At 42.0% G+C, this 15300-nt stretch overlaps 1 protein-coding gene across 1 annotated transcript; it reads right to left on the reverse strand.

The window, feature by feature from the left end:
- Positions 1 to 2817: 2817 nt before the first annotated feature.
- Positions 2818 to 14780, reverse strand: LOC132122911 (calcium-activated chloride channel regulator 4-like). Its single transcript, XM_059533412.1, has 14 exons — positions 14612 to 14780; positions 14304 to 14441; positions 14055 to 14205; positions 13846 to 13951; positions 13591 to 13759; positions 13014 to 13244; positions 12638 to 12862; positions 12353 to 12533; positions 10158 to 10264; positions 9841 to 10056; positions 9436 to 9700; positions 9165 to 9329; positions 3735 to 3959; positions 2818 to 3261 (listed from the first exon to the last, which is right to left on the reverse strand). The coding sequence occupies exons 1-14, from the start codon at positions 14759 to 14761 to the stop codon at positions 2876 to 2878; spliced, it is 2715 nt and encodes a 904-aa protein (XP_059389395.1). The 5' UTR covers positions 14762 to 14780; the 3' UTR covers positions 2818 to 2875.
- Positions 14781 to 15300: the final 520 nt, after the last annotated feature.

Raw genomic sequence — 15300 nt, forward strand, 5'->3', positions numbered from 1 at the left:
CATGAAGAAAGCACGCTGCATCACAACGGAGAGAGAGTGCCGTCAAAAAGAGAAATCCGACCCAGGAACCATACCCGGACTGGCCAGAACGGGGCTACTAACAGCAGCCTGACTCCGTCAGCACACTTTTCTTGGTGTTAAGTCTTAACCCCAGCTCTTTCATGTGAGCGAGAATGACACCTCGGTGCCGAACCATCATCTGCTCTGATTGAGCTGATATCAACCAATCGTCAATGTGGTGTCGTGAAAGTGTGGGGTGAGAGTGCAAGGCCAGTGGAAGATCCGTATTGGTAGGCTTTTGCCCCCGAAAGCAAACCTCAGGAACTCCCGATGAAGAAGGATGGAGATAAGTGCATCTTTTTGATCGATCGTGACACACCAGTCCTTGGACTTGGCCTATGCAAGCGTGCTGAACTTCAGTCCCCTGACTGAGCGGTTCAAAAAGCACAGATCTAAAAAAGGACACAACACCTCATTCTTTCTCGGAACAGTGAAGTACCGGCTGTAGGACCCAGACTCTGCAACCCAAGGAGGGACCACCTCGATGGCCTCCGTCCTCAGAGAGAATCTACTTCTGTTCCATTACCAGAGCCTGCTTGGGGCCCACCAGAACTGGATTCTGTGGCCTCTGTGGGATTCTGTGGGATTCTGTGGGACTGAGGAGAGACGGGCACAGTGTAATGCGGTGTACACCACTCTTCCCCCGAGGGGCCTGCCCTCTGAGGTCCTGAGCTGCAGCATCAGGCAGCTGATAGTCTCATAGTAGCTGAAGTCTCCTAAAAACCATGGTCCTCAGACCCACGTCATCTGCTAGGAAGACTAGACCAGAGCCTGCTCGGGGCAGAACCCCGTGAAGCACACTTGGCAGGGCTCCCACATCGCCATGTGACCTCCTAAGGGAGCCAGTCTCGCGAGACTTGCCTATGGTGTGCCTAGATAACGAACAAAAGATTGACTCGTTCTCGAGTCAAGAACTGATTGCATCGGTTTTCGGATCACCAGTAGTTCTTTCGGACAGTTTGATTCAATAAACCGGTTGAAGAAAATGGTTCACCGGTTCTTTTGCGCTCGATGTAACGACGTCAATCTTTTGTTCGTTATCTGGCTCGGCTCTGTGTTCATCTTCAGTTCTCTCTTCACAGTAGTTCAGTAAGTGTACTGTTTGAGTAAATTAATTAGGGAGGTCAGGGAGTGTCAGCCTCATTAAAAAAGTTAACAGCTTAAGTCATTTGTGGATTAATGCTTTGGCAAACCGTTTCAAACGATTCAGTTCGATTCGGTGAACTGGTTGAAGAAGATCCGGATGATTAGTTTGTGATCCGGATATCACTATCCTTCAGTGTTTTGAAATCTCACAACAGACCGGAAGAGACAATGCTGAATAAAGTCGTAGTTTTTGCTATTTTTGGACCAAAATGTATTTTCGATGCTTCAAAAAATTCAATGTATAAACAACCTGCACCCGACCAATGTTTTCAACTAACCTGCCCGCAACTCGGACCACAAAAAAAAAAGAAAAAGAAAATATTGTACCTGACCCGCTTCCTGACATGCATTTTTTACAAGTAGTAAATGCGTCGGCCCTTTATATTAATTTAATATCTTAAATAGGCTATAGTCTACAGGATAATAAGCATTACGACAGCACACATAAAGCTTGCCACAAAGAACCGGTAATGATTATGAATGTGTCTAAATTAACAAGGAGACATTTAATTGTTTATTAATAAACTGGGGTTTTCTGTGTATGTACTAAGATGAATTTGATGATGCGGACTCACCATGAACACCAGAGAGAAATGCACATTTCATATGGATTACATAATCAGAGAGTAGCCTATTTATTTTGTCTATTTAGACATTTCAAGCTTTCTGTAATATATTGCCTATATTTCTTTTTAAACCCACCGACTAAAAGATTAAGACACTACCTGACCCAAAATGTCACCCAAAGTTTCTACAGCTTTTTGTTACAGCTGTTTTTTTGTTTTTATTTCAGAATCTGGAAAAATAACTGGGGCTAACTTGTTACTGCAGTCGGTAGAGCGATATGAATGTGTGTGATGTACGGCATGATAAATGCTCGTCACTTCTGCTGCCGAAACTTTGTCATTTGGTTTATTGAAAAACGATTGCACTGATTTGCATGTTTCTTGATGACGTGCTTTTTCTGTGGTACTCACATGCACCATGTCGCTCACGTTGTATTCTCCACCATGTCCCACAGAAAAGCGCGAACAGCGCACGCACTCTCCAATTTGAGATTGTTTACAATGTTGAGGAGGCGATGGTGCACCAGTCAACAGTTTGATTGACATAAGACTCAGCCTATCGACTAATGCTTTTATTGCTCTCCACTGAACTATTGGACATAAGTTAACAGTACGCTTATGGACGTATGCGTGTATTTATTAGGCAGGGTTGAATGAAAAAGCGGGACAGATTGCTGTACAGCTTGTTATAGAACAGTTTTATTTATTATTATTTCAATATATATTTTTAAACATCCACATATTACAAATTATTATGGATTTATCTGCATTGTGCAGACTTACCTGGTCATAAATATGGAAATCTAAATAACAGTGTTTCTTATCACCACAATTCTAATTTAATACAGAAAGGTTTTGATTTGTATTTAAAAGTGCTCACATTTCAGAGGAAGCTAAATAAGTTGATTGAGAATCATAAATAAAAATGCTACAAGGCGGCAGCTTTAGACATGCACTTGAAAAAAATGTTCAGAAACTAAGATACTCTGTCTGAACTTAATAATTATTTTAAGGAATGTATTAAGGCTATTGCATGTATTTTTTTAAAGTAGGCGTAAGGCTTGATTTTATAATTATCTGCGCCGTTAATGTCAGTTGTTGCTTTAGGCAGCGAGATTCCTGCGTCTCACTGCCCACGTGGTTACAGCTACAATAAAGCATATAACCATAATTCCCACACACAGAGAGATGACAAGAACTGTTAAATTCAGGCCTGGGTTTGATACTCCTGGGGGTTTTGGACCAGGCAGGATCTTTGAAGCTTGAGCGATGTTGGAGGTTTCAGATTTTGCATTTTGTTTGTCCTCAGACTGAACAGCAAAGAAGAGTGTGGTCCCATTTTGGATTGGGAAACTGAGATTGAATGAATGTTGTTCAACTGATCCAGCCTCGTGAGGAGAGACGGCAGCTGTGTTCACTACATGACCATTGCTGAAGCTGTTTCGAAGCATATCAAGGTCAAAGCTCCATCTGATCTCATAGGATTTAGCTTGAAGGAAAATAAACATACCATCATTTATCCTCCTGAGACTAGAGGAGCCCACTTTCATCAAAATATATGACTTGTGAAGACAAACAATTGTAAATTCAAAAAAATGAAGTATCGTTTTTAAGATTCAGTTGTGTTCAGTCTGTACAAATTCAATATTTAATACCACTTTTACAAAATAATGCTAAAACATATACACTGAATAGGGTTGTCACATATTGTCTTCTTGTTAACATGTAGTACTGTTAAATAATCATCAATGTTATAGTTACGTTTCTAAAAGTTTTTGAGAAATGTTAGGTGACATTATTAACTGGGTAAAATCACCTAATCTATTTAATTTTTATTTTCTACACATGCAAGACAAATAAAGATACATTATTTTATGACGTAACTTTAAAACAACTACTATTTTGTCAGTGAAGTGAAAAATATTGTATTTTAAATGCTGTTACAGTAAGTGTATGCTTTACCTGTGCCTTGGTCAAGGTCCTCACCAGGTGCTGTCCAACTGAGAAGCACAGTGTCCTCCTGGATCTCAGCACTCAGATCTGTGATTCTGTTAGGAGGGAAGTTTGGTGGAGTTGTGCCTGAAAGTTTCACCACAAAACTCTCTCCGGTGGCTGTTCTGGTGAAGTTTCCAACCTCAAGTGGTTCCTCAGAAACTGGAGGCTTTGGAGGGTTCAGCTGCACTACACCTGAAATGAGAGGAACCATTTGAGTACATCTCAAGTGAATTGGTTAAAAAAACAGAGAGACACTTTCTGAAATACTGAATTATCTGAACTGTTTTCTCCAAAAAGCTTTATAGCTTATTATACTGCCATTTATATAACATTTATACCAATGCTGTCAACACAGGCGTCTTTATGAATGAGTAATTTAATCATTTATTCAAATGATATGTTCAACACAATGATTCATTCAAAACTCAGAAGCTGCGTTCAAATTGACAGGTTGACCCGGAACAATTGTACCAGGAACTTTTCTCCCAGGAACTTTTTTGTCTCTTTTTGTGTTTCCAACGGCATCTAAAGATTAGGCAAACAGTCTGGTGACGTAGGTCTGTGCGCGTTTCTCAATACAAAGTATGCTGATTTTGGACTTGCATCCTCTGTAGTTCAGACTTTGCGCATTCGACTCGGGAGTGTGATGTCCGTGACGACTCAACTCCGGTAATTCTGCAAACAGCAGCGTACTTGATAACTTCAGTCAGCTCGCTTTGGCTACTGCAAATTTCCTCACTGTATATTTACAATAAAACAAAATAGGATATCAAATACAACTGCATCCTTTCGTTTTTATTTAAACATAATAATAGCCGCAAAAATGAACTTAGTTCAGGGAAATGTGTTGCATACAGCCATTACAATGAAACAAAATATTATATAAAATGCCTTCTTTTTTTAATTTTTTTTTACATATAGATAAGTTGAATACAGACCAAAGATTACCTGTTAGAATAACTCAAAAGAAATTATGTTTTATGTTTAACCACTAAAGAGACATCAGAGCCAGCGACACAGAAGGAATAGCCGAGTAGAGACGGCTCTAGGCTAATACATGAGCACTGACTTGCATCCTGGGAAATGTGTTGCATACAGCCATTACAATGAAACAAAATATTATATAAAATGCCTTCTTTTTTTAATTTTTTTTTACATATAGATAAGTTGAATACAGACCAAAGATTACCTGTTAGAATAACTCAAAAGAAATTATGTTTTATGTTTAACCACTAAAGAGACATCAGAGCCAGCGACACAGAAGGAATAGCCGAGTAGAGACGGCTCTAGGCTAATACATGAGCACTGAGCTCCCACTGATCACGTGGAGCTGACCATCTCTGAAATCGGCAAAAACACATTTTTAAATAGGCACTGTCTTTATAAATAAACCACAGATTTTAAACAACTACATTCTCACCTGAAATACTTTTTAAAATTACATATCATGACACAATAACAGTAATATTTTGAAAATAAATTTTTTAAATTTTAATTCCTGATTCCTGCGGTGGAAACACACCGAGTACCAGCCCAAAGTCCCTAGTTCCTGGGTAAAGTTCCAGTGGTGGAAACGCGGCTATAGTATTCACAACTCTCTATTCACTGAACACAGGATATCTGTTGAAATTCATTTCACTTGACAAAATTACACTGATCAGTCATCAAAGACATAATGAAGCCGCTTTGGCTTCATTGCTGACAAAAATATAATGACTGGCGTGTGTCTAAAACGTACTCGGTTACTAACGTAACCTCAGTTCTCTCTAGAAGAGGGAACGAGTACTGCGTCTTAGCTAAGACGCTATGGGAAAAGTCTCTTTTCACGAAATACTGAAGCAAAAAATTATCCTTAATTTTGAATTTTTGTAAAGCGCATTTGCAGCAGCACACAGCCATAGGCGAGACGGCTCGCTCGCTCATTGGCTGCTCTGCGGCAACTGCACAGCCTATCGAGCGCAGGCTGATGCAACATCAGACCAATAAGGGCGCTTCGCGCCCTTCATGCCACTTCCCGCCGAAACGGGTGTGCCCAACCCTATAAAAGGAGCTCGAAAAGGCTGACTCACCTGATTTATTTCATCGCCGAAGCGAACCAGAGTGAATCGTACGCACGGCAGAGAACGCAGTACACGTTCCCTCTTCTAGAGAGAACCGAGGTTACGTTAGTAACCGAGTACGTTCTCTTATGAGAGTTCTCTCGTACTGCGTCTTAGCTAAGACGCTACGGGAACCCCATGTAAAGCGCCGTGCGCGCAGGGATCACACACCAATAAACCTGTAAGCAACACCCAGGATTTACAGTGCAGAGTCACCCGAGGGCCTCACAGAGAGTCCAGGACAGGAGGGGGGGGGGCCCTCCGTTCCATATCTAGCAGCACCCGTAGATGCGGCAATATGACATCACACAGTCGAGGCAAGGCCTGACCAATGTGGCAATGCGGGTCTCACGCAATACTGCCCATATAACAGTCGGCAGCGCATAACGCTCGCGATCTCAGAGTTCTAATCAGGGCCCTGATTGGAACTCTGAGATCGCGAGCGTTATGCGCTGCCGACTGTTTTATGGGCAGTATTCGGGGACAAAAGCGCGTCAGCGCGTTCTCCACTGCCAGCATTTCCAGACAGTTGATATGTTGGAGCTTTTCCCGTTCTGACCACAGACCAAAGGACGGTCTGCCCTCGAGCAGCACTCCCCATCCCGAAGTGGAGGCGTCCGTCGACACCATCTTCACTTTCGAGGAAGTCCCCAGGCTTACACCTGATTGGTACCAGTCGTTCGCTGTCCAGGGTTTCAGGGCTGTAACGCAGCTCTGATTGACCCTGAGCCGCAGCCGACCAGATACCTGGCTTTCAGCCAGAACTGCAGGGGGCGCATGCGGAGCAGGCCCAACTGAAGAACTGGAGATGATGAGGCCATGAGACCCAGCATCCTCTGAAATTCTCTGAGCGAAACGGTCGCGCCGCAGCAGAGAGAACTCGCTGCGCGCTGAATGCCCAACGCGCGCTGTGGTGACAGCCGCGCCGTCATGGAACGTGAGTCCAAAGCTATACCCAAAAACAGTATCGTCTGACTGGGGTTCAGCGAACTCTTCGTCCAGTTGACACTGAGACCGAGTGTCTCGAGGTGATCGAGTAAAATGGCCCCGTGTTCCACGAGCTTCGCTCGTGATTGAGCCAGAATCAGCCAGTCGTCCAAATAGTTCAGCACTCGCATGCCTCTGAGTCTGAGAGGAGCGAGTGCTGCGTCCATGCACCTCGTAAACGTACGAGGAGCTACGGACAAGCCGAACGGCAGGACTGTAAACTGGTATGCCTGGCCCTCGAAAGGCGAATCTCAAATATCGCCTGTGACTTGACGCTATCTGTATTTGAAAATACGCGTCCTTCAGATCTATTGACATGAACCAGTCTCCTCTGCGAATATGCGCGAGGAGTTTCCTGGTCGTAAGCATTCTGAAACTGTGTTTCACCAATGCCTTGTTCAGCCGGCTTAGATCCAGTATGGGCCTGAGACCCCCGTCTTTCTTGGGCACTAGAAAGTATCTGCTGTACAGCCCCCCCTCACTTTGAGCTTGAGACACAGGCTCTACAGCCCCTTTCCTCAACAGTTTTGATATTTCAGCCCAAAGTATGTGTGCTACTTCTGTTTTGACAGCAGTTTCGACGCGCGCTAAAAAGCGCGGAGGGCGTCGAAAAAAACTGTAGCGAGTAGCCTCTCTTTATAATGTCTAGCGCCCAATCCGGAACCCCTGGAAGCGCTGACCATGCGTCTGCATGAACGGCTAGGGGTTGGATGCGAAGCGCGCTCTGTTGCTGGGCAACGGCAGCGCTTCGATGCGCTCTAACATGGGCGTTAAGCCTGTGACATTTGAGGTGGGGAGCGCGCTGATCACAGCGGGCAGATCGCTCGTCCTCGACCCTCCCCACGGTGCATAACCGAGTGAGGGAGGGCTGAGCGGGTCCCGTGGGACTCGTGCTGTCTGTGAGTAATTGTGGGCTGTAAGCGTGCACATTTACTGCTTTAGACTCGCTGTCTGCCTGGGCAGAACGAACGTGCACGGGTTTCGTTTTTACAGAAACCACATGACGCGTGTGACATAGTGTTTGTGGGCACTGAGGAGTGGGCACGTTTACTATGCAGTGCGCGCGATCGACTTGAGTCGCTTTTATGGGCGTGAGCCCTGTGTGAAGGGCTGTGCTTATATGTGGAGATGGGCACTGAGCAGTGGGCATCATCACTACATTTATAGCACCATCGGCCGTGGCCGGGACACCAGAAATTACACCCTTTTCGGGAAATATCTGGGTAGCCGTGATAACGGTTTTTGTGTGCAGGCAAGCGGGCAACCGTACAGGCTTGCGCATTGCAAAAGACACTGAAACAGTCACAATCCCTGGAACTGAAACAGCGGCGCGCTTGGGTGAGAGTTCGGCCGCGGCGACTCGTACACCGGCGCTTTCCTAGGATGGCTTCGGGGCTTCTGGCCTCACCGTAATCCTCTGCCGTGGTCCCCGCGGCAAGGGGCGACGTCCGGTAGAGTGAGAACGGGGTCTCGAGCTGCGTTGCTGAAGCTGTTGTGATAACTGCTTTTGTGTGCAGGCAAGCGGGCAACTGTGCAGGCTTGCGCGTTGCAGAAAACGCTGAGACAGTCACAATTCCTGGAACTGAAACAGCGGCGCGCTTGGGTAAGAGCTCGGCCACAGCAGAGCTCATACACCGGCGCTTCGATGAAGCAGCAGGAGGCGGGGGGTGTGGCTGAGAGCTTTGCGAGGCTAGTCTAGCACGACTCGCTGCAGAACCGGAGCGCTTGCCATGTCTGAGAGCGTCAGCCCTAGATGCCTCTCAGCCACCGTAGCGGAAGCCATAACTCGTCCCATGGCTTGTGCAGCGGATTTAGTAGCGAAGCACTCCTAAAATCCGCGATACAGATAGCCTCAGGTCCCATCTCGTCCAGTTTACAGAGGAGATCACCCTGGAATATCTGCAGCCATCGTGTGTAGTTCAGACGCAGCCTGCTCAACAGCAGAAAAGATTTGCGTGAGCAGAGATGACGTCATGCGGCAGGCTTTAGATGGCAACACCGCTTTCGTCCGCCGTCCAGCAGAGGGCGGGCAAAGGTGCGTCGATATCGCCTGTTCCACCGGCGGAAGTGACTGGTAGTTCCTGTTTTTAGCATCATCCAGTGCGGAGAATGCTAGTGAGACAGACGAACGGGTTCGCGCTGAATATGGAGTGTTCCAAGCCTTTGCCACCTCTTCCTGAAGCTCAGGAAGAAATGAGGCGGGCTTTGAGAAGTACGCTCACAATTGTAGTGATGGTAAGAATTTCCATTTTTAGATGTGATTACGTTTGAATGTATTTTAAAACAGACCAATATTGATCTCAGGATTTACCGTTTACCACATATCCAGGAACGTATGGGGCACCACTATTTTTTTGGACAGCAAATATGGTTTGTCCATCTTGGTTCTTCCCTCTTACTTTCAAGCTGCTTCTTCCATCTACAATCTTTGTGAAATATCTGGAATACACGCCATCACCCTGAAAAGCATCAGCTCCTGTAAAAGATGTATCTCTAATTTATGTGGGCACAATCTGAAGAGATATACTTTATTGTTTATTTATTTATATTTTAAGTTGAGTGCACACTTATTGGTAATTTACCTGCTCCATTGTCCAGCAGTTGTAGATTATGTGTTAACCCAGTTTCTGACTCCAGTGTAGCCCACACTTCAGCATTTATTACAGGCCTGTAATTCTGACTAACCTCAGCAAACACTGTCATGGGTTTAGAGCCATCATTGAACTGCTGGTTCATGTGGGTTTTTACAATAATAGGAGGAACATCAGCACGCGCCGCTTGACTCGTTACTGTTATAGTGAAAGCCTGATTTGAGGTGGTTTGGACATTGTACTTCCAGTCCCCAGGCTACCAAACACAAGAAAGTAAAATAAGATCAATAATGGTTTGCTGTGAGTGTATAATTTAAGTGTAAGTTAAGTTTATGGTCTGAACCACAGTATAAACTTGATTAAGTTGGTTATAAATTATTTTAGAGGTTATCATACCTCTGCAGTTCCTGGAATGTTTAAAGTGACTATTTTGAGCGAACCATCATGACTCATATTTGTCTGAGTGTAGATTGAGCCACTTGGTGATTGTATGTAAACACTAGGAAAACTTTTTTCATAGATTATTACAAAGCTGGTTTTGTTCCCAACAGTCTGATCCACTGATACTGTCCCGTTGAACCAACCAGATGTTCTTGCTCCAACACTCTCTAGCTAAAATAATAAGAAAAATGAAATGATGAAATACTCATAATATTGATGACACTCTCATAGTAAGGAATATATTACGTGCAATAAGTGAAACCTTGACAAACCTGAACTGGTTCATTTGTGTAATCACCAGTTGATAATGTAAGCATAGCAAATGCATCCATTAACTGGTTGGAGATCATGTCATCTCTGGCTATGAAAAATATTCCCCCTATTTTCAACATGGAACAGTTTTTCATTGGAAATTAAATGAGCAGACAGAAAGTAAGTTATTAATTGTTTTATGTAATTGTTGCTACATCCAACAAGCCAAGCCACACATCATGTTCTCACACAGTTAAAATATATTGCAGAGTAAAGTCATACAGAGCTGGTTACTTGAAACATAATCAAAGTCTCAGCTTTCAAATGTTGTAATTTCTTCAGAATTCAAACTATAATTAAAGCTGCAAGCAGCGATGAATGGGCCCTCGCACCTGGGCTCACCGGCAGTGAGTGGCTTTAGTAAAAATGTGAACATTGAGAAATATGCATTTAAAGTCATAAATATAAGTGGAATATATTAAAGTATATTCCATATATGTGCCAATCTTCCTGTTGCCAGCAGGTGGCCCTATCATTATAATGGAATATTGGCCTTGAGATGTGTTCAGGCCAGGACTCTTATCAAACATGTGAAGTTTGGGGAAGATCGAACATTTTATGCCTGAGTTACAACAACTTCTCTTGCTGTGGTGAGACTTCAAATTTTGTCATGGCGCCATGGACAAAAAACTCAAGATCTCCACAATTTAACATTGCACAGGCCTTTAGATTAGACTGACTACAAAAAATACATTAATGTCAAAAAATTTCTAGGAGTAGTTTGTCGCAGCGTAAAACATGTCACTTCCTGTTGCCAGCAGGTGGCGCTATGACTATAACTGAATATGGGCATGTAGACCTGTTAAGGGCAGAAGTCTTATCTAACATGTGAAGTTTGGGGCAGATTGGACATTGTATGTCTGAGTTACAGCAACTTCCTTTTTCATAGCGAGACATCAAATTTTGTTCAGGCCAGGACTCTTATCACACATGTGAAGTTTGGGGAAGATCGGACATTTTATGCCTGAGTTCTAACATCTTTTATTCCCATGTCGAGACATCGAACTTCGTCACGGCGCCATGGACACGCCTTTTAACGAAAACTCAAGATCTTCACAACTGAACATCGCACAGGCCTTTAGATTAGACTGACCACAAAAATGTCATTGTCATTGATGTCATAAAATTTCTAGGAGTAGTTTGTCGCAGTGTAAAATATGTCACTTCCTGTTGCCAATAGGTGGAGCTATGACTATAACTGAATATGGGCATGTCAATCTGTTCAGGTTCGGAGTCTTATCTAACATGTGAAGTTTGGGGCAGATTGGACATTGTATGTCTGAGTTATAGCAACTTCATTTTTCATGGCGAATCATCAAAATTCGCCAGGCCGCCACGGACACGCCCTTCAACGAAAACTCAAGATCTTTGCAATTTAACATCGCAAAGGCCTTTAGATTAGGCATACCAAATTTGGTGTTGATCTGAATAAATCTCTAGGAGGAGTTCGTTAAAATACAACGCATGGAAATGACAAAAATTACACAAAATTTGCTCATAATATTAAAAATAACCGACTTGCTGTTGGATTTAGAATTTTGCTCCAAGAGTCTTTTTTGTAGGTATTGGTGTGTTACATGTGTGTGCCAATTTTGTGCATGTACGTGAAACATAGCTGGAAGGCTGTTGATTTTTTTAGTATAGGTGGCGCTGTCGAGCCATTTTACAACACCCTCTTCTAAATCCTATATTAGACGAAAATATTCAATAGGTTTGACACGTGTGCAAAGTTTCATGACGTTTTGAGCATGTTTAAGCCCTCAAAAATGCGATTCATTCGGGAGAAGAAGAAGAAGCGGAATAATAATAATAGACAAAGCAGATACAAGAGGGTCCTCGCACCATCGGTGCTCAGGCCCTAATTACCATTCATTTGGCTCTTTAATGTGTTTTGACAAATCGCTGTAGCCCCTCAGTACAAGTGGAACCAATCATCGCTTCCTCTTTACTTACAGCACCAAATAAACATGAATTAACATCAGAAGCTATGTTGATTCAACCAGAGAAAACCGACAATTCACACTATTTCTCAAGGTTAAGTCCACTGACATTACGAACTCTCTGGTCTGGTTTTGGCAGATTCTGCATTATGATTGGTTGGATCACCTGTCAATCAAACTCTCAGCGAAGGGTAAATTGCGCTTATATCACTTACCAGTTTTGTTTGCCATGTCTGTAAGTGCCTGAGCTGCACTTTTACTAAAAGCTATTGTGCTTATAATGGCACCACTTTGTATTGCAGATGGAGCACAACCATCAATGTTGTCTGTTGCCTGACCATCTGTCAGAAAAATTATTTCATCGCCTAATACATCCCCATTGTCCTTTTCTAGTACCTGTTGTATTTGAAGAAATAAGGATCACTGACATAGAACAAACTCCATTTCACTTCATACATCACAAAAATATAAAACACATATAACTGCAATTAATCTGGCACCTGTAAGCCTTCACGAAGGCCAAAGCACATGTTTGTGCTTCCATCGGCTTCTTTTGGTAACGATTGGATAAGAGTCTCTCGTTTGTTTTCACTGTCAATAATAGTCAAGGATCGCAGAGTAGAAGCAGAAGTACTAAAGGTTACAATTCCAACACTGGCTTGATCCTCAATGATGTACCGCAGGAAATGTGTAGCAGCCTGTCGCTGTTGAAGAATTCTAGTGCCCTAGAAAATAGATGTATAAAAAATAAAAAAATTAAACACATTTGTTTTATCTTGCTACAAGTTTTTTTTAATTTCAAAGCATTGGTAACACAAACGTTTATCACAGAAGCATCTTTGTTTTCAGATGAAGTTACTATCTGTTATAACCTACTTGCATGCTTCCTGAGACATCAAGGATGAGACAAACGACCCGCTGTGCTCTCTGCACAACTTTGAAAGATGGTGGCGGTGGAGGGGACTGCAGTGGTTTTAGAGCTTGAAGTGCATCTCTATCCACAGAATCCTCAAAGATTACAGTCCATGTCGCTTTGTTGCCACATTTATCATTTTGTAGGTTTGGGGCTTCCTTATTGTGCTCATTTTCACGACAAAATGTGCTCACCTAAAATCAAAATACCCTGCATTATTGTAGATATTTCACCAAACACTCAAGGACAGATTATGCCTCTATGAAAAACTTAACTCTTTTACCGGTTGTTATCTTGAGATAACACACCTTGGAATGTTGTGACTGACCAATCAGAATCAAGTGTTCCACATGCCGTGTAATAACTCAAAGTAATGCCTAACAGTTTAACTTTGCAAATGTGACATATCAAGCAGCTGTTGGAAATACATTGCATAGAAGAAAACAGTCTGTGACCCCTTTGGCTCAGGCAATATATTAATATACTAGTTCTTAAAATAATTTAGTGGAATGTGTGTAAACATGTAAATTCAGTACTTACAGAACCCAGGCTGGGTAGGAACATTAAGGAGCTGTTTGTGTTCTGATTTCTTTTTGGAAAAAACTTGCACTTATCGGTTGGTAGTGAAGTTTGTGGATCTATACGGCACGGTTGAAGAGATCCTCCAGCGATCTCCTCATAAAACTGACCTTCAATCATTTTCCTACAACTAAAGATAAGCAAGACATCAATGGTAATTCTAATTTCTAATGTAATTTCAGTAATATTCTTTATCTTTCATTATCAGTTTATAACCTTGTAGCTTCAATGCGGCCATTAGAGAGGTAGAATGGCTTTTTTTCACTGTTTTCATCATACACTCCCCATCTCAAATGAGCCCATTCATGCACAAAGACCCTTCCTGCAAACATACAAGCTATTAAATAACAGTCTACTGTATTCATAGAACTTTAAACCTCTTATCATTTCATAATAAATTTTGAAGGAAGATAAAGGACATTCACCTCTTAATCCGTAAAGCTGGATGACTATGTCCTTCAGGAGGTATTCTGGGGTGAAATGAATGTATTCTGCCATAGTTCCACATTCTCCATACTGTTTAGTATAGGGCTGATCACCGTATGTTGAATCAGCATGATCAATTCTTATTTTTGCCTGCATTTTACAGAGAAAGTGTCAACAACATCATATATGAATAAAGTGATTGGAAATGTATATTTTACTAAATTAAATCACAAAATAATGCTCAGTACTTTATCAAAGGACTCTGTTCTTGCTTTGGTAACATTCTTACTGCTCCAGTGCGATGGGACTAGTATTGTAGCTTCTTTGAAATAGACCTTTTTATCCAATGCATCATAAAGATAAACCGACCCTTCAGTGACCATTTCCTGTGAGAATGAAAATGAAAAGAAAAAGTAATTATTAGATATGTAATTATTGCTTATAAGGAATTATGCTTTACTTTAAATACTGGCAACAAACATACAGTGTATACTGTATATTTCTGTCTGTTTTCAATTTAGATAATTAAATAATAATTATTAAAAAGCATGTTCACCTTGATTTTATCAATAAGTCTGTCATCCTGTGGAACTTTTGAACCGATTGCGATTATAACATCAACGTAACCATTTCCATCTAATTTGATTGCAGAGGAGGTGGACGACAGCAACATCCATAATAAGACAAACACCAATCTTGAATCCATCACTGTGGAGTTTAGATGAACAGCAACTCACAAACTCTGTTTTAAACAATGTCAAGTAAAAATAAACCTCAAATAATAAGGTCATAGATAAGAAGGATCATTTACTGGCATTCACTGATAGTATCAAATTTCTTTCAGGAAATAATCAGTAAAATAACGTCATCACAGTGTTATAGGGCAGCATGTTTACTGCACTATTCCTGTTTTGCATTACATTTATTTATTAATTTCTATGCTGTCCTCTCTGTTGATATGGCATAATGCATAATTTTATAGAAGTTTTTGTCTGTATGGTAAACATTTGTTTTGTGAGCGTGTTTTTTAAGAAATCAACTTCGGTAAGGAACCGCACCCCCACTATAAATGCCTTGCCATAACTAGCCAACTCTTGTAATATAATTTCATGATTTATTATGTTTTATGGTGTCTCCTTTATCTATACACATTTTACCCGTTTATTTATTATTCTCAGGTAGGTAAGGAAAGTCGACCCTGGACAAAACTATAAGCATTCCAAAAGTACTTACAACTTGCTCAGC

Source organism: Carassius carassius, chromosome 41 (genome assembly GCF_963082965.1).
Source record: "Carassius carassius chromosome 41, fCarCar2.1, whole genome shotgun sequence".
NCBI lineage: Eukaryota > Metazoa > Chordata > Actinopteri > Cypriniformes > Cyprinidae > Carassius > Carassius carassius.